The 23,546-nt window shown below is 39.3% G+C and overlaps 1 protein-coding gene across 4 annotated transcripts in view; it reads left to right on the top strand.

Moving 5' to 3' along the window:
• The window catches only part of LOC311525290 (uncharacterized protein C1orf21), a 195,434-nt gene extending 173,876 nt beyond the window's left edge, over positions 1-21,558 (top strand). For all 4 annotated transcript variants that reach the window (XM_084637317.1, XM_084637316.1, XM_084637315.1 and 1 more), the window contains 3 exons: positions 146-222; positions 8,895-8,955; positions 20,800-21,558. In XM_084637317.1, coding sequence (XP_084493443.1) covers positions 146-222; positions 8,895-8,955; positions 20,800-20,838 — 177 coding nt within the window. In that variant the 3' untranslated portion in view covers positions 20,839-21,558. The remainder of the gene's footprint in view (positions 1-145; positions 223-8,894; positions 8,956-20,799) is intronic.
• The last annotated feature ends 1,988 nt before the right edge of the window (positions 21,559-23,546 follow it).

Here is a 23,546-nt window from a genome sequence, read left to right on the forward strand (position 1 = left end):
AATGTTTTATTTATAATACCTGTATTTTTACAAATCCATTTGCAGAAGCTGGTTTCTCTGTACTGGAGAGTAACATTCTGATGACAAATATAGAGAAAGTATGTTTAATAAATGCTGATTATATTTGTGTGTTTGTGTGTTTCAGGAAAAAAGTGCCAGTTCAAATGTAAGACTTAAATCTAACAAAGAGGTCCCAGGATTAGTACATCAACCCAGAGCAAAGTAAGTTACACTCCATAATTTTAATAGAAATGAATGCTTATTGAATTAAAACAATACCCCCCAAATACCCAAACTTTGCCCAAGTAAAGGCTGCATTGGGAGCTCCCTAACAACCGAAGGGTCACACCTAGCTTAAGTAAAACAGAGAAGAATGCAACCATCCTCACATTTTTGTTACGGATGGGCGGCCTATTGAGAGCTGCTCAGATCAAGCTGGGGCATTGCATGCCAAGATATTTAGTCTCCGTGCATGGCTGTATTAATGATGGAAGTACCTTTGAGACATGCTGTACAATTCCATAGGTATTAGATGAATCAGAGGCTGAACTTTAGCCACCCTTGCAATACCTTTTTCTTGGCTTGATTTTCAAAGATGCAAAACTTTTTTTTCTTGTTGAATAGATTTACCCTTCCACAGCTTACCAGGGTACATAACAACATTATATTTCTCATATGATACATTTGTTTATACACATAAATAAATACACACACCCTAACTAGATGTTATTTACAAAGATTCTGTCCAGTGTTTTGGCTTACTTTGGTAGATAAACAGCATAACAAATTTGGGAATTAAACTACTTCCATTTAAAATGATGATGGTGTTTGTTATATGCTGACAGTGTGCTATGTGGCCGTCAGTTTATACAACCCTTAGATTAAAGTTTTCATGCTATTTCCTTTTGAAATCAGTCAGCATTAAACACAGCACTGCCATGCCATATTTACCTCTTGTGACCGTACTAGTGCCAGTATTAATTACTTGTTTCATATCTAAGTCACCATTACATTTTAATCACCAACTGAATTGAAAATAAGAGCTTTTATGGTAGCATAGATTTGGTACTTCACAGTGAAAAGATAAAGCAGTGTTGTTGCATTCAAAGCAGTAAAGGAGACACTGTTCTTTACTAGAGCTAAGAGCCCTACAGGCACAGTATAAACTTAAACTTGTTGCATACAAAGTACATTGTGCAAATTATCACATCATATACCTTTCAAGAGAGTCCTTGAAATATAGGACAGCTTTTTTTTTTTTAGTCTAGAAAACAGATATAAATGCAAAGAAATTCATTTGGGTGAGAGGGACAACTTGTACCCTTCAACAAGGCAGTACTGCAGAATTTTACTTCACTCAAAGCAGGCTCGTGGATGTAAAGACACGCTTGGGTACAGGAGCACAATGTAGCTCTTCCTCTCTGGCTGCCACTGCTAGCTGGTGGCTATCAGATGGGGTTAAAGGAAAAAAATTACTTTAGTCAGCCATCTGTTCAGCTGCATCTGAGGCAGGAAGAGATTACAGATTTATTTTCTGTGTAATTTGGTTGATCCTTTTTGTTTTCAAGGAGGAGTTTAAAAAGTTCCTACAGAAACCAGACTTACCAAAAGAAGTGTAACTAGATAAGATAATAAACAAGTTCTGTTGTCTTTCTACAAAAATAAATATACTGTTATTTCTTATAACATTAGGCTGTTCTGTAAAACCTGCACTATTTATCCAACATGACCAGATCTTGCCAACACTTACCCACTGACTGGCTTTACTTACAGAATTATTTCCACTGAATTTATGTATACATTTACACAGACATCTTTTCAGGTCTGGGTACCAACATATTAGCTAATCACTTGTTAAATATCAGTTTTTTGTTTTTGTTTTTTTAAATTTATAGATTTAGAAGCAGAAGTAAAACCTTAAAATATCCAACTTTTGATTACAATCGGGTGTTTGTGTATTGGATGGAGAGGGCTGTTCCACTTGAATATTCAAAAATAGTTAAATATTTTGTAAAATGTTTGTTTTTAAAAAAAGCCCAACTTGGACCAAATGTTATAAATTGAAACATAAATTGAAGATTTTTTAAAATTATTTGTTGAATTAAATGTACAAGTACAATCTTGGACATTCCTGCTACATCTAGCAGAACTTGGATTTTACAAGTTAAAGCCCAGATCTTGCGAAGACTTGCTCAGACATTTATCTTCTACATGTGTGATTAATTCCATTAAGTAACTGGAACTTCTCATGTGCATAAATCTCAGGATGGGGACCTTAGGAAGTATAATGAAAGAAATAATCTATTTTGTACTATTGTATCTAGCCATGGAATCCAGATTTTTGTAAAACATTATTTCTCCCTCTATCAACTCATTCCTAACTGGTGGCACACTATGGAATTTATAAAATGCATTCACATCAGGATAGTTTCAGATTTCCCTTGCTGTCTAACACATAAAATATCACAAGAAAAAAGATTATCCAGACATTTCCTTTTGTCAAAAGGATTTTCTTGAAGAGGTTTACCCAAGAGTACCATCTTAGATCCTTGGGTAGTTTTCATTCTCTTCCAGTAGTTCATTCATTCTTTGCTATATATATTCCCAGTATTATTGTAATTTTACACCATTCCAGAGAGTATCTATTATGTCAGCATTTTCTGTATTGCATCTCCAACACGAGGGCAATTTTACTGCCAAGTTATGCACTTCTGAAGATAATGGTTTATTACAGTGACAGTTCATACAGACTTTTAATGATAGAAGTATTCTAATAAACTATTTTGAATGATCTTTTTACCCACATAGCAGTAGATAATTTTTTTCCTGTAATTAAATAGTCGTCCTGAAAATTACATCTTTGGTAGGCCCTGAAAGTCTCTTCTTATTGTGTTGGAAGCTGGCACTCTGAGAGTTGTGGAGGCAGACGTGAATTTCAAATGCTCTTTCCTCCTAAGAAAATGTAGTATAACTAGGCTGTCGTGGGTGTTTGCTCATTCTGGTTGTCTCTATCATACTTTGCACGTCAATTGGGTTATCTGCTGGAGCTAAATTGCTACGTTATCTTATAAATGATGTATCAGAGTTATGTTTCTGTCCACACCAACACACTGTGTGTGCTGTACCTCAAATAGAGAAATTAGTTTGTGACCTATATATGCCCTTACTGAAAACTGGTTGGCAAAGTAGTAAGCCTAATAGTTATAGAAAGCAGATTTGAAGTAATGACATGAACAAACTGTTTTCTTTGGTTCTAAAACTTCGATTATATTCACTTTTTTAAATCCACTCTTTAAAATTCATTCTTGATTGTTTCAGAGTAACAGCCGTGTTAGTCTGTATTTGCAAAAAGAAAAGGAGTACTTGTGGCACCTTAGAGACTAACCAATTTATTTGAGCATGAGCTTTCGTGAGCTACAGCTCACTTCATCGGATGCATACCGTGGAAACTGCAGCAGACTTTATATACACACAGAGAATATGAAACAATACCTCCTCCCACCCCACTGTCCTGCTGGTAGTAGCTTATCTAAAGTGATCATCAAGTTGGGCCATTTCCAGCACAAATCCAGGTTTTCTCACCCTCTACCCCCCCACACACACAAATTCACTCTCCTGCTGGTAATAGCCCATCCAAAGTGACAACTCTCTACACAATGTGCATGATAATCAAGTTGGGCCATTTCCTGCACAAATCCAGGTTCTCTCACCCCCTCACCCCCCTCCAAAAACACACACACACAAACTCACTATCCTGCTGGTAATAGCTCATCCAAAGTGACCACTCTCCCTACAATGTGCATGATAATCAAGGTGGGCCATTTCCAGCACAAATTCAGGTTTTCTCACCCCCCCCCACCCCCATACACACACAGACTCACTCTCCTGCAGGAGATAATGTGCATGATAATCAAGGCCCACCTTGATTATCATGCACATTGTAGGGAGAGCGGTCACTTTGGATGAGCTATTACCAGCAGGATAGTGAGTTTGTGTGTGTCTTTTTTGGAGGGGGGTGAGGGGGTGAGAGAACCTGGATTTGTGCAGGAAATGGCCCAACTTGATTATCATGCACATTGTGTAGAGAGTTGTCACTTTGGATGGGCTATTACCAGCAGGAGAGTGAATTTGTGTGTGTGGAGGGTGAGAAAACCTGGATTTGTGCTGGAAATGGCCCAACTTGATGATCACTTTAGATAAGCTATTACCAGCAGGACAGTGGGGTGGGAGGAGGTATTGTTTCATATTCTCTGTGTGTATATAAAGTCTGCTGCAGTTTCCACGGTATGCGTCCGATGAAGTGAGCTGTAGCTCACAAAAGCTCATGCTCAAATAAATTGGTTAGTCTCTAAGGTGCCACAAGTACTCCTTTTCTTTTTATTCTTGATTAATAAATTGACTTAGATTGTAATTTAACTTCCAGCTTTCCCTCTAAGAACTTCCCTTTGAAACGTATTTTTCATTCAAGGTCCCAGCATGAGCAGAGCACTGTATATGCTCATCCTGATAGCAGATACGGCATACATGCATGGCTTTGTTAGACCATGTCATTGGGATTTGAGTGGGATATTAACTTGTTACAGCTCAAAGGATCATACTGAAAAAGTCAAACCTCGGGACAATCTGGGAGTTGAATTTAACAAGCCGAATCAGCTTTTCATATTATTTAAATAGTGGCATTATCAAACTCCAGTTTCTCTTTAACTGTCTGATACCGTCGTTAAGATCTGCACCCCTTTTCCATTTCTCACTCTTCCTTTATGCTTTGTTCAATACCTGGCATTCCTGCCCTATGCTAATGTGCCAGACACCCCACCAGACCTTCTTTTCATTCAAATCCCACCTGGAAACTCACTTTCCTGTGAGCGCTACAAATAGGCTACCCACATCACTAAAAATGCTCTCATCACCCAATACTTTGTTGTTAAAAGAACAGGAGTACTTGTGGCACCTTAGAGACTAACAAATTTATTAGAGCATAAGCTTTCATGATCCACTTCAAGAAGAAAGATATATACATACAGATAAGTTGGAAGTTGCCACACAAACTGTAGAGGCTAATTAGTTAAGATGAGCTATAATCAGCAGGAGAAAAAAAAACTTTTGTAGTGATAGTCAAGATGGCCCTTCTATGCATCTGATGAAGTGGGCTGTAGCCCACGAAAGCTTATGCTCTAATAAATTTGTTCGTCTCTAAGGTGCCCCAAGTATTCCTGTTCTTTTTGCAGATACAGACTAACACGGCTTCTACTCTGAAACCTGCCATTTAGACAGTTGACAAGAAGGTGTGAGGATACTTAACTTTAGGGAAATAGATTCAATATGTGTAATGACCCAGCCACTCCCAGTCTATATTCAAACCCAAGTTAATGGTATCTAGTTTGCATATTAATTCAAGCTCAGCAGTTTCTCATTGGAGTCTGTTTTTGAAGCTTTTCTTTTACAAAATTGCCACCCTTAAGTCTTTTACTGAGTGGCCAAAGAGATTGAAGTGTTCTCCTACCGGTTTTTGAATGTTATGATTCCTGTTGTCAGATTTGTGTCCATTTATTCTTTTGCGTAAAGACTGTACGGTTTGGCCAATGTACATAGCAGAGGGGCATTTCTGACACATGATGACGTATATCACATTGGTAGATGTGCAGGTGAATGAGGCCCTGATGGCGTGGCTAATGTGATTAGGTCCTGTGATGGTGTCACTTGAATAACTATGTGGACAGAGTTGGCATCGGGCTTTGTTGCAAGGATAGGTTCTTGGGTTAGTGTGTTTGTTGTGTGGTTGCTGGAGAGTATTTGCTTCATGTTGGGGGGCTGTCTGTAAGCAAGGACTGGTCTGTCTCCCAAGATCTGTGAGAGTGAGGGATCATTTTTCAGGATAGGTTTTAAATCTTTGATGATGCACTGGAGAGGATTTAGTTGGGGGCTGAAGGTGACAGCTAGTGGTGTTCTGTTATTTCCTTTGTTGGGCCTGTCCTGTAGTAGGTGACTTCTGGGTACTCTTCTGGCTCTGTCAATCTGTTTTTTCACTTCAGCAGGTGGGTATTGTAGTTTTAAGAGTGCTTGATAGAGATCTTGTAGGTGTTTGTCTCTGTCTGAGGGATTGGAGCAAATGCAGTTGTATCTTAGAGCTTGACTGTAGACAATAGATCATGTGGCGTGTCCTGGATGGAAGCTGGAGGCATGTAGGTAAGTATAGCAGTCAGTAGGTTTCTGGTGTAGGATGGTGTTTATGTGATCATCGCTTATTAGTACAGTAGTGTCCAGGAAATGGACCGCTTTTGTGGATTGGTCTAGGCCGAGGTTGATGGTGGGATGGAAATTGTTGAAATCATGGTGCAATTCCTCAAGGGCTTCTTTTCCATGGGTCCAGATGATGAAAATGTCATCAAAGTAGCGCAAGTAGAGTAAGGGCGTTAGGGGACGAGAGCTAAGGAAGCATTGTTCTAAGTCAGCCATAAAAATGTTGGCATACTGTGGAGCCATGCGGGTACCTATAGCAGTGCTGCTGGTTTGAAGGTATACATTGTCCCCAAATGTGAAATAGTTATGGGTGAGGACAAAGTCACAAAGTTCAGCCACCAGGTTTGCCGTGACATTATCGGGGATACTGTTCCTGATGGCTTGTACGCCATCTTTCTGTGGAATGTTGGTGTAGAGGGCTTCTACATCCATAGCGGCCAGGATGGTGTTTTCCGATGGATTGTAGTTTCCTCAGGAAGTCAGTGGTGTCTCGAAGATAACTGGGAGTGCTGGTAGCGTAGGGCCTGAGGAGAGAGTCCACATAGCCAGACAATCCTGCTGTCAGGGTGCCAATCCCTGAGATGATGGGGCGTCCAGGATTCCCAGGTTTACGGATCTTGGGAAGCAGATAGAATACCCCTGGTCGGGGTTCTAGGCATATGTCTGCACAGATCTGTTCCTGTGCTTTTTCAGGGAGTTTCTTGAGCAGATGGTGCAGTTTCTTTTGGTAATCCTCAGTGGGATCAGAGGATAATGGCCAGTAGAATGTGGAGTTAGAGAGCTGCCTAGCAGCCTCTTGTTCATATTCCAACTTATTCATGATGACGACAACACCTCCTTTGTCAGCCTTTTTGATTATGATATCAGAGTTTTTCCTGAAGCTGTTGATGGCGTTGTGTTTAGCATGGCTGAAGTTATGGGCAAGTGATGCTACTTTTCCACAATTTCAGCCCGTGCACATCGACGGAAGCAATCTATGTAGAAGTCCAGTCTGTTTCGACCTTCAGGAGGAGTCCACGCAGAATCCTTCTTTTTGTAGTGGTGGTAGGAAGGATTCTATGGGTTAGTATGTTGTTCAGAGGTGTGTTGGAAATATTCTTTGAGTCAGAGACGTCGAAAGTAGGATTCTAGGTCACCACAGAACTGTATCATGTTTCTGGGCCTGGAGGGACAAAAGGAGAAGGTCCCAAGATAGGACAGACTCTTCTGCCGGGCTAAGAATATAGCTGGAAGGATTAACAATATCGTTGGGTGGGTTAAGGGAACTACTGTTGTGGCTCCTTGTGGAATGTAGCAGTTTAGATAGTTTAGTGTCCTTTTTCTTTTGTAGAGAAGCAAAGTTTGTGTTGTAAATGGCTTGTCTAGTTTTTGTAAAAACTATCCATGAGGAAGTTTGTGTGGAAGGTTGGTTTTTTGTGAGAGTATCCAGTTTTGAGAGCTCATTCTTAATCTTTCCCTGTTTGCTGTATAGGATGTTGATAAGGTGGTTTTGCAGTTTCTTTGAGAGTGTGTGGCACAATCTCTCAGCATAGTCTGTGTGATATGTAGATTGTAATGGATTTTTTACCTTTAGTCCTGTTGATATGATGTCCATCTGTTTGCATTTGGAAAGGAAGATGATGTTTCTCTGTATCTGTACGAGTTTTTTCATGAAGTTTATGGATTGTTGTTGTTTTTAAAAGACCTTCTAAGCACCATCCTCTGAATGTCCCTGTCCTTTTTTTGTGTCTGACCTTTCTGTATTTTTAGATTGTAAGCTCCCCTTGGGGCAAGACCTGTCTGTTGTCTTTTGTGTCTTGTTCCATACAAGCACGCTGTCAGCGCTTTACAGATAACTAATAATAGTATTTTCCAATGCTGCACACTAATGCAAAACACAGTTTCACTAAAATGTGAGCCTCCTGGTGCTGCAGAGTTAATGGAAGTAAATGATCTGAGTGTCAGAGCAGTGAAACCCCCGTCTCGGGATTAAAAAAAAAAGAGTTGTGCAACAGATTCCTGACTATTTAACATGGAGCTTGACTGTGGTAAGACTGTGCTCTACAAAAGGACCTTTCAGGGTAAGGTTATAAAATGGGCTTTAGTTTCACATTGTAGGCCTCTGATTAGTGTGATGATGCACTCTGCAATCTTAGAAATCTTCAGTTTCAACACAGAGGGGTCTGTCAATACTTGGCTAGCTCAGCCTCCGCCTCTGGAGTATGTAGCTGAATATTAAGTTCCTGCAGTCTGTCTAACAAAAAGAAAAGATGCTGAAGGAGTTAATTCTCCTCTTGATATGCACACAATTCCTAATAGCATTCCTGGGAATAACAGGCATACATTGAGCCAAATCCTCCACTCCTTGGATAGGCAAAACTTGCTATCAGTTAATGGGAGTTTCATCTGATCTAAAGAACTCTCACTCAGTACTCTCACTGGGCCCTTAGACAGCTTCTGACAGAATCATATACAGCTTTGGAGTAGGGAGGTTTCCAGTGTTCTATATGATATTTGATGTTACTGTCATTTTTGGCATAAGCAGAAAGTGCATCTCTTTCCAAGTGGTAATCCTGAGTCTGAGATTGGATCTCTAAATAATTTTGGAATACTGTATTAATTTGAAAATAGATAAATCTGTGCCTACATAGACACTCTTCCCTCATGTCTTTCAGCATGCACATCTCTGAAAGCCAACAGGAATTCTTCAGAATGCTAGATGAGAAAATTGAAAAGGTAAGAATCAAATAAATAAATGTTTTTGTGTGATAACTACAGAGTACAATATATGACTGACATACGGGCATCCTAGCCACATAGAAGGAGGAAATCAGCCACAGTATATTTAATATTCCATGCTTTACCAGTCCTAGATGATACATCAGTTTCAACTTAAAGCAGCCACTTGTTGGCATAAACCAGTATTGGGGGTTAGTTGTCTCAATGACGCTTTTGTGTGCAGGAGAGATGAGAAAGTGGCAGGGCAAGAGGTTACAGAGTGAGAACAGCGTGGGAAGGAAACCTAATTTTGGAAAGGTATCCAAACCCATCATGAATGGCAAATTAAAGTTAGCCCAAGCATTAAGGGAGGGCTTGGATCAATTAATAAACAGAATTGCAAAGCAGGTTTTTAAACCTCCTATGATTTTTATACCCTCTGGTATTGAAGTTTTGTTTCATCTTTTTTTGCAGGGGGGGATTTGAAATTTAATCCTACTGTCAGAATTATCAACCATCATTTACAGATTTTTCTTGAAATAATGCTGATAGTCTCAGTTTATTTATTGACTGGCCTTTTCAAATTAAGCAGCCTTGCAAAAAGCCATGAATACAGACTGCAGATATGAGCATCTCTGCAACAGACCTGCACTGAATAGAGATAACAATACTAGAGATTTTTCAGAGCAGTGTAGGAGATTTAGGCACATTAATCCTCCTAGCCTGTTTTGCAAATCTCAAAGAATATTTTTATAGCAACTTTCATTTGAGAATCTCAGAGCACTTTACACACCTTTATTAACGAAACCTCACCGCATCCCTGTAATGTATTACTACCAGTAGGAAACTGAGGCATTAGAAGCTAAATGACTTATCCAGGACACTCAGCAGGTCAGTGACAAGTTCAGGAGCCAGAAGTCCTCTCTCCCTTTCCCCTGCTATAATCACTAGCTGATACTCTCTCATGAATGCGCATTTTAGGCTTAATTTGGGGTGAGGTGTATCATATAATATAATCTTTCTACTTTCAGAAGCCCGCTGAAACAGAATTAAGTATACTTAAAAATTGTGGTGGTGTGTTAGAGAATGGGAGGGTACTGAATACAGCTCTCCAGACACCAGTTTTTGCTCTGCAACTTTTCATATATGGAAAACAGATTCTGTGAGTTTTTTACAAGAACTGGCATATTGGTTGATTGTGAGCTTCTGCCATTTCTGCCAGTGATCACAGTACTTTTGAAAACTGGCTACATGCCTAACTAAGCAAATCACATATTTGTCTCAGGCAACTAATGTGTTCTTTATTCCATGAAAAATCACATTTTATTTTGGTGAAAGGGAAAATTTAGAGGAACTGCAACTATTTCACTCTATGAGACACCAACAAATAGACCAGGGGTAGGCAACCAATGGCACGTGTGCCAAACGCAGCACATGAGCTGATTTTCAGTGGCACTCACACTGCCCGGGTCCTGGTCACCGGTCCCCAGGGCTCTGCATTTTAATTTAATCTTAAATGAAGCGTCTTAAACATTTTAAAAACCTTATTTACTTTACATACAACAATAGTTTAGTTATATAATCTATAGACTTATAGAAAGAGACCTTCTAAAAACGTTAAAATGTATTACTGGCACGTGAAACCTTAAATTAGAGTAAATAAATGAAGACTCGGCACACCACTTCTGAAAGGTTGCTGATCCCTGAAATAGACATTGTGTATTAAAGAGCCTTTTTTAAATTCTTAGAGCTGAATTGTTAATTTGGAAGGGGAAAAAAAGGTTTGGCCTTGAGAGAAGCAACATAAGGTACTTTCAGCTGAGTAGAATTAACTCTGTGCTCCCTTTACGCCAAATGATTCCACTGTGACAATTCTACACTTTTTTTTTTTTAATTTAGTTGGAGGATTATTTCCTTAAATGCAATAGTCCAGCCTGAAGTCTGGCTCTTTAATCTTCTGATTTGGAAAGATGACAGGTAAAGCGTTACACCAGAAAAGGTGCAATTTTTGTGACTGGACTATTTGACAGAAGAGTTCTCTGAACAAAGTAGTGTTTATAGGTTCATTATAAGTGCTTTATCATCTCAGTACTCTACTGTTTCCTGAATATTTAATCAAACAAGGAGCATGGTTTTATTTTAATCTGTGACATACCCCATCAAGGATTGAAAAATAAACTGTCCTGTTCATCCACATTGCAGCTGCTTCTAGCCCTGATAAGCATGTTGACCTAATAAATATTTAAACACTTATTGCTTGTAGTTTATGATCCTTCATAATATTAAAATTTGGCAGTTAAACAGTAGATACACCTTTTAAAATGTCCTTTACTACAGTATCTTCCCTACAGAGTGAACTCATTCCAATGAATTTGTCTGTGTGTGGGTTCATGTTGTTCTTCATTTGATGGATTTGTTTCAGGAGAACAATAGACACAATTCACCAGACAAAGAACTTAGAAGGGGGTTGTTGACTCTTTGTTCTCTCTGATGGGCAGAATCATCTTCTCATACCTTTATGGATGTCTCCAGTGCTCCTGATAGTAATTTATTATCCCAAGGGCCAGGAAATCATTTATAGGACAGAAGTTACAATTTTATTTGGTAAAACTGAATAAAGAAGATTCTCTCTTGCTTTTCAAACCAGTGACAACTCAAGAAGACTGGCAGGGATTACTGTACAGCGGAACCCTATATTTGTGTTTTTGAGGAGTTCATTGGTCTGAGGAAATGCTCTTTCAATTTTTACTCTTCTTTAAAAGACCTTTTGTTTTTAGTAAATATTTGTCAGAAATGTAGTTTTCTGAGTATCTGCCAACAATGCAAAATGGATGGGAAAATAAGATGATGGAAAAAAAAGATTGGTTTTGTTATATAGCACTTTCAGTCCATTTTAAAGGAAAATACAGGACAATAATAAAACATGCAATTAAAAGAAACTGAAAAAAATGTTATAAATCTGATTTGAAAAATACTGAGTGAATTACTTGACTATGTTTGAAGTGGACCAGCATGCCACGAAATTGAACTGGGAGGAGGCACTGGGATTGGCCCATAGGAGGGTTATGGTGGGCTCTAATAATGGGGGTTGGCTCCCAATCATAGGAATCCCCAGACGCCCCCACCCTTTCACTCCTTCACTGAACACCTCTTTTTAAGTCCTTTTCCAAGCCATTTATCTGGTCACTGTAAACCTTTTCTAGCCTGCTCTGTGCAAAAGGGAGGGCTAAGGCACAGGGCTGCCCCTTTTAAACTTCTCATTCCCAGGGGATGAGTCAGCGAACACGCTGACCCTTTTGCAGTAGCTGACTCCACCCCCACCCCCCTTTTGCAGTAGCTGACTCCACCCCCGCTTAAAGGTGCAGGGCAGTCAGTCTTGTTACAAAATGCAGTGAAAGTTCCATCTCCACTACAAAACTAAGTCATGACGTAACTGCATTCCCGGACACCCTTGTATTTGTAGTGGAGACAGGGATGGAGATTGGAATTATCTAAGACTGCTAATCGAACCTATAAAGTGAATAATTTTAAATAAGATAATACCTCTGAACTTAAATGTAAACCCGTAAGGCTGTTGGTCAGCTAATGCAGTTGAGTAAATAACCCAGATGTTATAATGTGAACACTATGAAGAATGGAGGAAGTTAAACATGTATTTTAAACTGCGTGGGGAGAAGAAAGAAGATGACAACTGAATGAGTAGGAAGACTGGTTAAAACAGTAATGCTGCAATCCAAACATGAAATTACAAGAGCAAGGACTGATGTTTTAACAGCTGAAAGTATGAAATATTTGTCAATCCCTGAGGTCAAACAAATGGCAGTGAGAGATAACTTAGAGAACCAGTATAAGCTGGAATGTGGGAAGAGTCAATGTCAAAAAACCAATACCCAAGATCCTGGGGGAACACTAGGACAATAGAGCTATACTTGGTACTGGGACAGTAGAGCTGAATTAACTTCCACAAAATGTGACCCAAAGGTAGAGCACAGACTGTCATTCCCAACAACAAAAGTGTCTGTTGGAGCTCAGTGTAAAATATATATCTATATAATTTTAAAAAAACCCACCATTGTGAGGCATCCAGATGGAGACATCTGTTATTTCTCTGAGTATCTGTCCTTGGTAGAAAAGACTGAAGAGGAATCATAGAAATGGATATCAGTGTAGTTATGATGATGAAAACCATCTGACTCAGAACACCCGAGGAGTAAGTAAATATTAAATGAAGAAAGCAAAGGACCCAGTACTGAATTCTGAGTTATATCAACACATTTAGAGCATACCATCAAAAGCCTGAGCCATTTGTTGTGGCTGGATCCTGGGTCTCACTAGGTTCAATGGGAGTTATGCCAGTAACTTCAGTGGCACCAGAATTTGGTCCTTGATTCAGAAAAAAATGAAAGGTATACAGTGGAAATCAAACAAGCATTAAGCCATGTGGAAACTTCAGGATGATAAGCACTGAAATAGTGTTGAATGATCCATAGTACTGGAAACAGTTTAACTGACAACAGATCATTAAGCAATTCTAGTGGTGCTTTTTTAGTAGAGCAGCAGAATGAAAAAAATCCCTCAGCTCATGCAGTTGAAGTTAATTTTAACTATTTAGTAAACAGAGTTCAGGGGATTCCGTGACAATGGTTTCCCCTGCTGTGAGCATAGAAATCTAGAGAAAGCAATAGTGCCATGGGACTTGCTCAGCCCTGTGGTACTCTGGTTGGACCACCGTAGAGCAGGTACACCAGATAGTGGCTTCAGTTCCTGCTTGATGCAAATACTAGATACATAAAGTAGCCAGTGAGGAAGAACAGTAAGGGGAATAGGGAGTCGGCAGGTGCAGAAAAGCAAGGCCTGAGAGAAGGTTGGGTCAGAAATACTCCTACTGGCTGCTAGTAGCTGCAGTCCGTGTCTCATGAAATTTTCATGCAGGCATGGAACTACTGTGAATGTAGTCACAGGCTTTAAAATATGACACACACATACAAGGAGTTCAAAAACAAAGGGAAGAAGTGAGAGAGAATGAGAGGCAGATAGTTAACAATAGCTTAATCCAGTGACAGCACTTGTTAAAAGTGCTCACCAAAGCATGCCTGAAATCACATAAAAACTTCCCATTGGAGAGTGAAGAATTTATAATAGCATCAGTTAAGCCTGAGGAAAGAACCCCTGGAGTAAATTAGAGGGAATTGGGTCAGAGGGACAAGTAATTAGCTTGACCTTAGAAATCAAGGCATAAATATTATCTTCAGAAACCCAAGATAGGGAAAGCAACAAAAGAGAAGAGAATAAAAAGAAGAGCAATACTCAGAGTCATTATAGACAGATGATGGTTTTCTGAAGCTGATTAATTTTGTTAGAGAGAGAATACAGCAGAATCAACCAGAGCAATTTTAAACATATGCCTGAAGAGGAGTTGGGGGTGAAATTTAAATGATCTCAAAATTGTCACAGAAATGGGCATTGGCTGCAACATTGTGTTATTGTTGAGATGTTAAATGGCCATTTTTTAAATGGCACCCACTGTAAAACCTCCAAGGAAAATAGAGATATATTCTTGTAGGAGGCAGAGACTCCCTGTACAAACACATAGTTTTGATGCAGAATAATTTTGATGCAATATCCTCAGGTGTCACTCAGTATAATGAAGCAGGTACCTCAGCTCATGCTGTTCTGAGATGAATCAGGGTTGTAAAAATGCATGTGATGGAGCAATGCAAGGAGCAAAATTATATTTGAATTAACAAAGAATTGCTGTGAAGCACAACATGGTAATCAAGATCACTCAGAGCTGGTGATGAAGAAAAAAATTTTCATATTCTGCTTAAAAAATATTCCAATCTGTGCTCCCCCATAATCCAGCATATAACTGAACAGGAAAGAGAAACCCAAAATTTACTTGGGTCCTGTTCCTACAAAGGTTTTAGGACACATGTTTATCTTTACTGAGTAATCCCTTTAGCGCCAGTAGGACTAGTCACAGTACAAAGTTAACCATGTGCCATAAGTCTTTGCACGCTCGGGGCTTTAGATTGCCAATTTTTTGGAACAGGGACTATCTTCTTATTATGGATGTGCATGTGCTTCTAGTACAATGGGGCCTTGATCCCTATCTGGGGTTCATAGGTGCTACCACAGTGCAATTATTATATAATCATAATGATGATTTAAAAAAGGATCGGAAGTGGAATATATTCAGAATTGCCCTAATTAAAGTGTTTGGTGGTAAAAGACAAATCCTGACAAATGGCCATCAAGCATTACTATTTTAACCAGATTCTGAAAAATGATTGTTTTACCCTAGCATCACAAGTATGAAGCATAGAAATTAAAATGAGAAACCAAATTATCTTCATTATAGTCAATATTTTATTTATAAATTATTATTGTTTCTATCTCAATCTGTAGGCACATTTAACATCCTCCTAGAGCAAAAACATCAATGCTATGAGATATAATTACATACCTAACAACTAATGTCTGGTCTGTGCTGGGGATTTTTTTCACCAATTGTAGTTTCATCAATATAAAACCTTAGTGCAGACTAGGGCAAATCACTTCTTATACCAGTGTGAGATACCTACACTACACGTTTGTTATATCAGTGTAACTACTCTCGTTCAGAAAACTTAGAGTGTAAACAATTTCTAGAGCTGACTTTTTCATTGAAGACCTAACATTTTAGAGAGAAGCAGTAGAGGATTTTACAGTTCCACAATATTTTTAAAGCCTTTGTTCCCTCATTTTGGTATATAACTGATTAAATAATGACACATTTTCTGTTGCCACTTGACTTCGGCCCTGCTCCAAAAGGAGTTAACATCCTGTTGTTGAATCTTTTAATATCTTCTGAACACACACTTTTATTTATACATGTGAATCTTTTGTTCCCTTTCCACTTAAATAAATATTTTATAAGTGACTTTGTTGCTCTTAAGAAATGCCAGATTGACAGCCCTAGACATTGAAGACCTCTCTCCACAAAACACACTTACAAGGCAGACTTCTGCACAGTGCTACAGCAATGTGCTTCACCCCAATCTAGAGGAATCACCTTTGGGATTCGAGGGAAGCTAGGTCTCTCTAAGAATTCAATCTTTGTCTTCTCTGCTGAAGACTGCCCACAATGGAACTGTTCTCAACAGTGTTTTTTGATGTTTATACCTGTGCATTGGGAATTGGATTTAAGACCATCAACTTCCATTGGCATAGGCCACCAAACAGTCATTCTATGGTAATGACTCAGTAGATCTCATTAGTAAAACTGTGGGCATAATACCCAATCGGCAACATAAAGCAGTCTCTTGTACGGTGTGTAAAGCGTGCCATTAGAAATAAGGAATTTGCTAACTGAAACATATGTGAGTGCAGGAGTTTTAGACTAAAACTCATTAGTAAAATGGATTGCTCTTAATGCATCCATTGATTTACCTTACACGAATAAGAAATGAAAAAATTAACTCAGTGTACATTTATTTTGTGCCTCCTCTTAGCAATTTCTTCCCACCCTTTCATGAACACTGTAAACAAAAACAGATTGATGAAAAGAGTTCCCACCGTAAGAACCACTTTAATATTTCCCAGCTTTGGGATCTATTCTGAAAGAGGCCACTATGTAGAGCCAGCCCTTTTAGTGATAGCAGAAGAAAGGACTGTTTGGTGCAATTCATTTCACCCCATCAGGCCAGCAGTCCTCTTCCTCCTTCCCCTTTATTTGCTTTGGGTTCAAGCTAAAGGATTCTGGTGCCAAACTTTGGAGTGATAGTGGAAGCAGTGTCTCCTTAGATACCCTTTTTTGTTTTTCTGTGTAGAACTCTGTCAGCTGCACAAAAAGCCGTTTAACTGAGAAGGCTTCAGTATTCCTGCCATGAGAATTTATCAGTCTGTCATCTAGAACAACAGAATGAAGTTTTTTTGTGTATAAAGGATATCATAAAACATACAGAATACTTGCAGTTTCAAGATGCAGCAAAAAGGGGGGGAGGGGAACCCAGCTACTAACTTTTTATTATCCCCTGCATGTGAGCTGTTGAAGAGAGCTGCATGCCATCTCTTTTTTCCCCTTACACTCACAGACTTGTATTAAAGTATTTTTGTGGTGCAGGTGATCCTAGAAAAATAGGAACTGAGAGGCCAAAAAAGTGGTGTATACTGGAAATTACCTGGACTATTTTTTCCCTCCTCTTATATTTTTACTTGATTTGATAATCTTTAGTGGGAGCATTTTAAAACTTCTGCTAATTATATTAAACTGGCTATCATAATTATAGAATGTTACCCCTTTTGACCCAAGCAGTTAGCCAATATTCAGGGTCTTGTGAGTTGTTCCGGTTAGAAAGAGAGATGGATTTCATCCAGTGTATTTACAAATAGTGCACACAAAGTTCTGTTTCCCTGAGTACAGTAGGAATCGAACAGCAGGAGATATTGTGTCAGGAAACTATTCCAAGCCTCCTTTTCTAGCCAATGCTCAGACCAGAAAACTCTGTGTCTCAGTCTATTTGTACACAGCAAATGAAGGTGTGATCGTAGTGTGGGTAGGCAGTGCAGGCTAGTCACCTGAGTACAAGCTTGCTGGAGACCATGGGTATGTAGTCAGGCAGCAAGCCCACCTGTGCTATAATCATACCTTCCTTTGCTGTGTAGATATATCCTTAGCTTTGTCCCAGGGTAACACTGCAGGTGCTTCTCTGGCTGCTCTTGGCTTTCTGTTATCATCTCTGGCTGCTTCTGTGATCTTTCTGTCAGCTTCTCTCACAATCACACACACCCCCATCAAACAATACCTAGCTCTCTGCATTTGCATTCAGACACTAGTGAAATCCCTCTGCCTGTATAGCTCAACTCCTGACCAACCTCGCATGTGGCCTGGCACTTTGGCTGGTGGCTCTTAGTGTTTCATCTATCTTACTCCAAAAGGAGCATAACTGCTTCTTGCATTTGTCCTGAATGAAGGGTGGCTGTCACACACACCAGCTTCAAGGAAGAGTCACCTCTTTCTTTCCAAAAAGAAAAGGAGTACTTGTGGCACCTTAGAGACTAACCAATTTATTAGAGCATAAGCTTTCGTGAGCTACAGCTCACTTCATCAGATGCATATCGTGGAAACTGCAGCAGACTTTATATATACACAGAGAATATGAAACAATACCTCCTCCCACCCCACTGTCCTGCTGGTAATAGCTTATCTAAAGTGATCATCAGGTGGGCCATTTCCAGCACAAATCCAGGTTTTCTCACCCTCCACCCCCCCACACAAATTCACTTTCCTGCTGGTGATAGCCCATCCAAAGTGACAACTCTTTACACAATGTGCATGACAATCAAGTTGGGCTATTTCCTGCACAAATCCAGGTTTTCTCACATCCCCCCAACCCCCATACACACACAAACTCATTTGCGAATACAGACTAACACGGCTGTTACTCTGAAACCTGTCATTATGCAAGGCACTGCATTTAGCCGTATGGAGTGGAAATCTATCAACTGCATGAAAAAACTTGTCTGCTGCAGTTTCCACGATATGCATCTGATGAAGTGAGCTGTAGCTCACGAAAGCTTATGCTCTAATAAATTGGTTAGTCTCTAAGGTGCCACAAGTACTCCTTTTCTTTTTGCGAATACAGACTAACACGGCTGTTACTCTGAAACTCTTTCTTTCCCTCACTCCCCCTCGTCCCGGTATATCTGTCGTTTTTCATTTTAAATGTAACAAGTAACTATCTGACTGTGGACTTGATCTTTGCAAAGCACTGAGCACAGTGGGTCCTTTCTAGGCCCATTAGGACTGCTTACACACTTGCAAATGTACTTAAGCACATGCTAAATTTTAACATGAGTAATACCATTGAGTTAAGTGGGACTACTCACTTGCTTAAAGTTAAGCATGTGTGGAAGTTTTTTGCTGCATCTGCAACAGAGTGCTCAGTGCTTTGCAAGGCTGACCCCTGTGTGGTTTGTACAAGCAAAGAGTCACATTTGAATTGCCTTAAGCCATGTCTATCCTTGGAGCACTCACTATCACGGTGTAGCTATACCGGTATATTGTATTAGTGAAGCACTCCTCGTGTGGATACATCTTATGCTGGCAAAACCATGCTTTTGCTGGTGTGGCTTATTCCAGCCCCCTCAAGCAAAACAAGTTACCAATACAACTGCAACATCTACACTGCTGCCACCCCCAGCCTAATTGGTCATGGATCTCAACTCTTCACACCCCGACCAACAGAATTCTATAGCAGAGACCTGGCCTTAGTCTTAGGCTGTTTCTTCATTAGGGAAAAAAAGTGTGGTGTTAATTCAAGTTGGTGCACTTGAGGTAAAATATTGGCACAGACCAGGCAGTTTTCAGTCTAGTACTGGGTTAAAAACTAGTCTTTAACTGAACCTTCTAACTTGTGTGAAAACTACTAACTGGTTTGTCTTTAGTGGAAACCTTTATTACAAATAATTCAATTTTATCCCACCCTAAAGATATGGGGAGAGGGAGGGAGCCTATTACAAACTTAAGTAAATAAAACTGCTATTTGTCTTCAAACTAGACTGCCCCCTCTTCTTCTTGAGAGCTGGTGGGTCTGTTCAAGGCCATTCCTCCTCACTGCTCTATTTGAAGTTAAACTGAGAAATGAATCCATATTGCAATTTGAAGCTTTTTAATGTGAAAGCACTGGTGTGACGATGCAGTGCAGTGCTGAGATGGCTATTCATATTAATTCAAATAGGGCCTTGTTTTCGCTTTGTAACTCAATTAGTATGTTCGGCTGAAGTCTCCTCCTGCTAGTTGCTTTAAGGGATCATGTGTAAAATATCTACATATCACACTTCAGGGAAATGTGGGAAGTATCCCTGGTATTTAAGCCAGCACTTTCACTCCCTCTCTTTCAAGTGCGTTTGTTCCCTATGCAAGCTAATTGGAATCAGAAAGCTGACAGAATGCTTTAAAAGTAGATCAGGCATCTGAGCCGACTGCCACACCAGGCAATAATTACTTTAAAATGGAGTACTTGTGGCACCTTAGTGGTGAGGGTACTGCATTGCATAGACCTTGCACTAAGGGGAATACATTGTGTCTAACCCCTTCATGGTGGCACCGATTGAGTGAGGTTCTTTGCATCCTCAGTGCACCCATGCAGGGCTTGGCACAGTCTGGCCGTTGATGTAGAGTAGTTTTGTGGCATTAGAAGTGTTATAGCATTTATAAATCTTTCTGTATTTATACGGGTGAGATAGAATGGCAGTCTCTACTATGCAGTGCACTTTGGCCACTTGGAAAGTGTCTGTGTTGCTCAGCAGGCCTTTAGTTACATTGAAGAGTTTAATAAGGATACTAAGCGGAATCCCCTCAAGTATCAGTGATCTTGATGAACAGGGGAACTGTACTACTGGAAGTCTCATATTTCAGATGAGACATGAAATGTAACTCACCTGGTCAGTAAGGATTCTCTGAAACTTTTCACAAGCTTTAGGGTATTAATCTCATTGTCCTGGTTTAATTTCAATATGGATGTATTTTGCTCATATAAAAATCCCTTGTTGCTTTTAATAGATAAAGTATTCCTCTTCATTTTTCTGTTCCCAAAATGGTTGTCTTATTTTGCTTATACTATTATAATGGCTGCTGCCTTGCACTCCATAGGTTGCTGTATTCTAGTGGTGGATCTACATCTCTGCATCTATTTAGATGCATCTATGTGTAAACTATCTTTGTAAATCAGTGAATAGAATCCGCTGCGATATGTGGATGAAAGGTGTGTGTACTTCCCTGTAAACCTCAGTCATCTTACCCAATGTTTCCAATTACTTATTTGCTTTTCATTCTCTCTCTCTTGAATTGTTCATTTGTGTGTGTGTTTCTTTTTAAAGGGTCGTGATTACTGTTCAGAAGAGGAGGATATCACATAGTGCCAATTCTGCCAATCAAAACAGGAATACTACTGTGTAAATAGATTACAACCTGGTCAAAATCTTTTGGAAGTCTTCTAGAGTGAGCAGCACTACATAGCAAAAGAAGATCATTTCCACGTTGTATGCTCCATTCAATTACAGCGTTTTTTAAAACAACAGATAAGGAATATTGCTAAGAACTCGTATGGAACTGTGTTTGTTGCTGCTAGTTAAAACTTGTTGCAACTTTTCACTTATCTGTGTCCAGGTATGCAGGAAATCCTTAAATTTAATCTGAAAGATGCTGTTGATTTTACTAAGGTTGCTGGCCTATTTTCTTTCAGATGAGGTAGTGTTTTACAAAACTTCCATACTGAACATTCAAGCTTCTAAGAAATCCTCAAGCTGTTTGTCAGTCCACAGATGGGCTGGAGTGCTTAGTATTACTGGTGATTTCAGCCTTTGGAGATGGGATGTGTTTTGCCATGACAGGCCTTGTTTCTCTACTGGGAAGAAGTTGAGAAATTATTGTCCGTTAAAAGCATGTTATCACACAAATACTGGAAGTGATGCAGGAGCAGAAATTTGTATTTTAAAGGGGGAAAAGTTTCATTTAATAGGTATCTTAATCAAGGACTAAGCTTACCGTATTGGCTTTTCTGAACACAAATGGAAGTGTGATCACAATCATTTGAATCCCTTTTTTCTAAGAAAATAAACATTTACTGTTTTTATGTATTCTTGTCTTTTAACATTCATACAGTTCCACCCTTTATGAGTCTGGGGGACGTGGGAAGGCAAAGGCAGCCCTCTACAGTTACAACTCCAAGATGCTAACACTTTAAAGCACCTACGTGCCAATTTGGAATGTCTGTTGTGTGTTCTGTAGAGTTTATTTTTCCCTATTATGCAAGGGAGGATATTATCTTCTTACAGACAGATGTAATATTTTTAACAAATATTGTCAAGAGTAAAAATAATCCTAAAGGAGGGAAAAACACGTTTTGTATTTATTCTTTTAAAGTAGTTAGGTAACTGTGCCTGTCTTTATCTTTATATGGCAGTGTGTAACCGCAAAAGATGACCACACCAAGAAGAGATTGTTTTTGTCAATGTGATACCAGGACACAGAGGTTTCTGTATTAAGTTTGTTTCAGTGCTGTTTTGTTAGGTTATATATGTGGAACATACTGTGGATTTTGAGATCTAGTCAAGACAAGATTTTCCAATGACTACTGATTTTAGGTGCTTCCATTTTTGGGTGCCCAATTTGAGGCATCTTAAAGGGCCATTATTTTCAACTATTCATATTTGAAAATCATGTCTAAAGTTATGAACCCTGAGTATTGGCATTTGTGGAGGGTCAATGATTAAAGAGATCTCCAGCAACAGAATGCAGTGATGCTAAGGGTAGAGTTAACAATCAGTATGAAAAGGCTTTGTACTGTTTTGAAATTATGTCATAGTGGAGCAATTGATGCTATACTATTGCTTGAATGGTGTACAACTCGACCCTCAAACTTTTCCCTGCTCTCTCTCCCTCCCTCCCTCTCTCTCTCCCCACTTCCTCATTTTTCACCCAGACTTTTTCCGACTAGAGGGCAGAGATAAAAAGCAATGAGGTAGATTCACGTATTCCACCACATGTGCACTCTTGAATAGTCAACATAGTATATTAATACTTTTTACATTTCATCTTCACACAGGACTGGTTCTAGATGTGTACTGCAAGAGTAATATGTCAGGAGGCTTTAGCAAGACTGCTATATCAATCTGACGTTTTTCTTTTTTCTTTTTTTTAAGTCCTAAATCCTGCCATCTGCTGAAGGCATCTCAGCCTGCTATCAACAGTACTGAGAGTTGAGTGCTCAGTACGTCACAGGATAGGGCACAAAGTTACCAAGAAGCAGCTAATATTTTTCAGGGTAAGATTCCAGGAACAACTGCCCTAACAGACAGGGATTCTACCAGATTGCATGGATTTTTATCTGATTGTGGCTGAAACTTGCAGGAGAATTCCAGTTTCCCAGATCTTCATTCAGTTTTATCAACTGATTTTAACAATTTAATCTTATTTATTTTGTGGCATAGCATATCCCAAGCTGACCAGAAGCTACATTTTCTCATCTGTGGTCCAGGTGTCACATCATTTTTTATCAGGATTGTCCTGGTTTCTCCTGGAGTTGAAGCATGATAGAAACTGGTTTGTGTTCTCCTACACTGTGACTATGCCCCTGTAGTACTGAACTTATTTCATGAGTGGTGTCATCTCTCAGTAAGGTAGCCATCCGAATCAGGAATACTCATTTTAATTCCTTATACAACTCGGGGCCTGGTTTTGCAAGCCGTACTCATGCGAGCAATCCTTACAAGGTTAAATCTCAGTGGCTTCAAGAGAATTATGAAGGGTTGCAGGATTGAGCCCTTTCTTTTCAAATATAGTTAATATTTTCCATGTGATAAATGTTTCTTGCCATGCAAGTTCTGTGTTGAAAAACACATGTACAGCGGTCCTTAAATATATCAGCCTCCGTCAGTATGGAGTTACTTTCAGCATGCTAATACTAAATGTAAATAAAAATGTATAGTTGTTTATAATGCTAAAAACAAAGTTGGTTGCTGTTGTATACTGTTGTAAGTCTTATGAAGGAAGAAAAAACATACCTGACCCTTCTCATGTGTCTAATGTGACTGTACTATTAAGCAGCTAGTGTTTTAAGTCTTTG

Source organism: Lepidochelys olivacea (genome assembly GCF_965140295.1).
Source record: "Lepidochelys olivacea isolate rLepOli2 genome assembly, chromosome: 8".
Lineage (NCBI taxonomy): Eukaryota > Metazoa > Chordata > Testudines > Cheloniidae > Lepidochelys > Lepidochelys olivacea.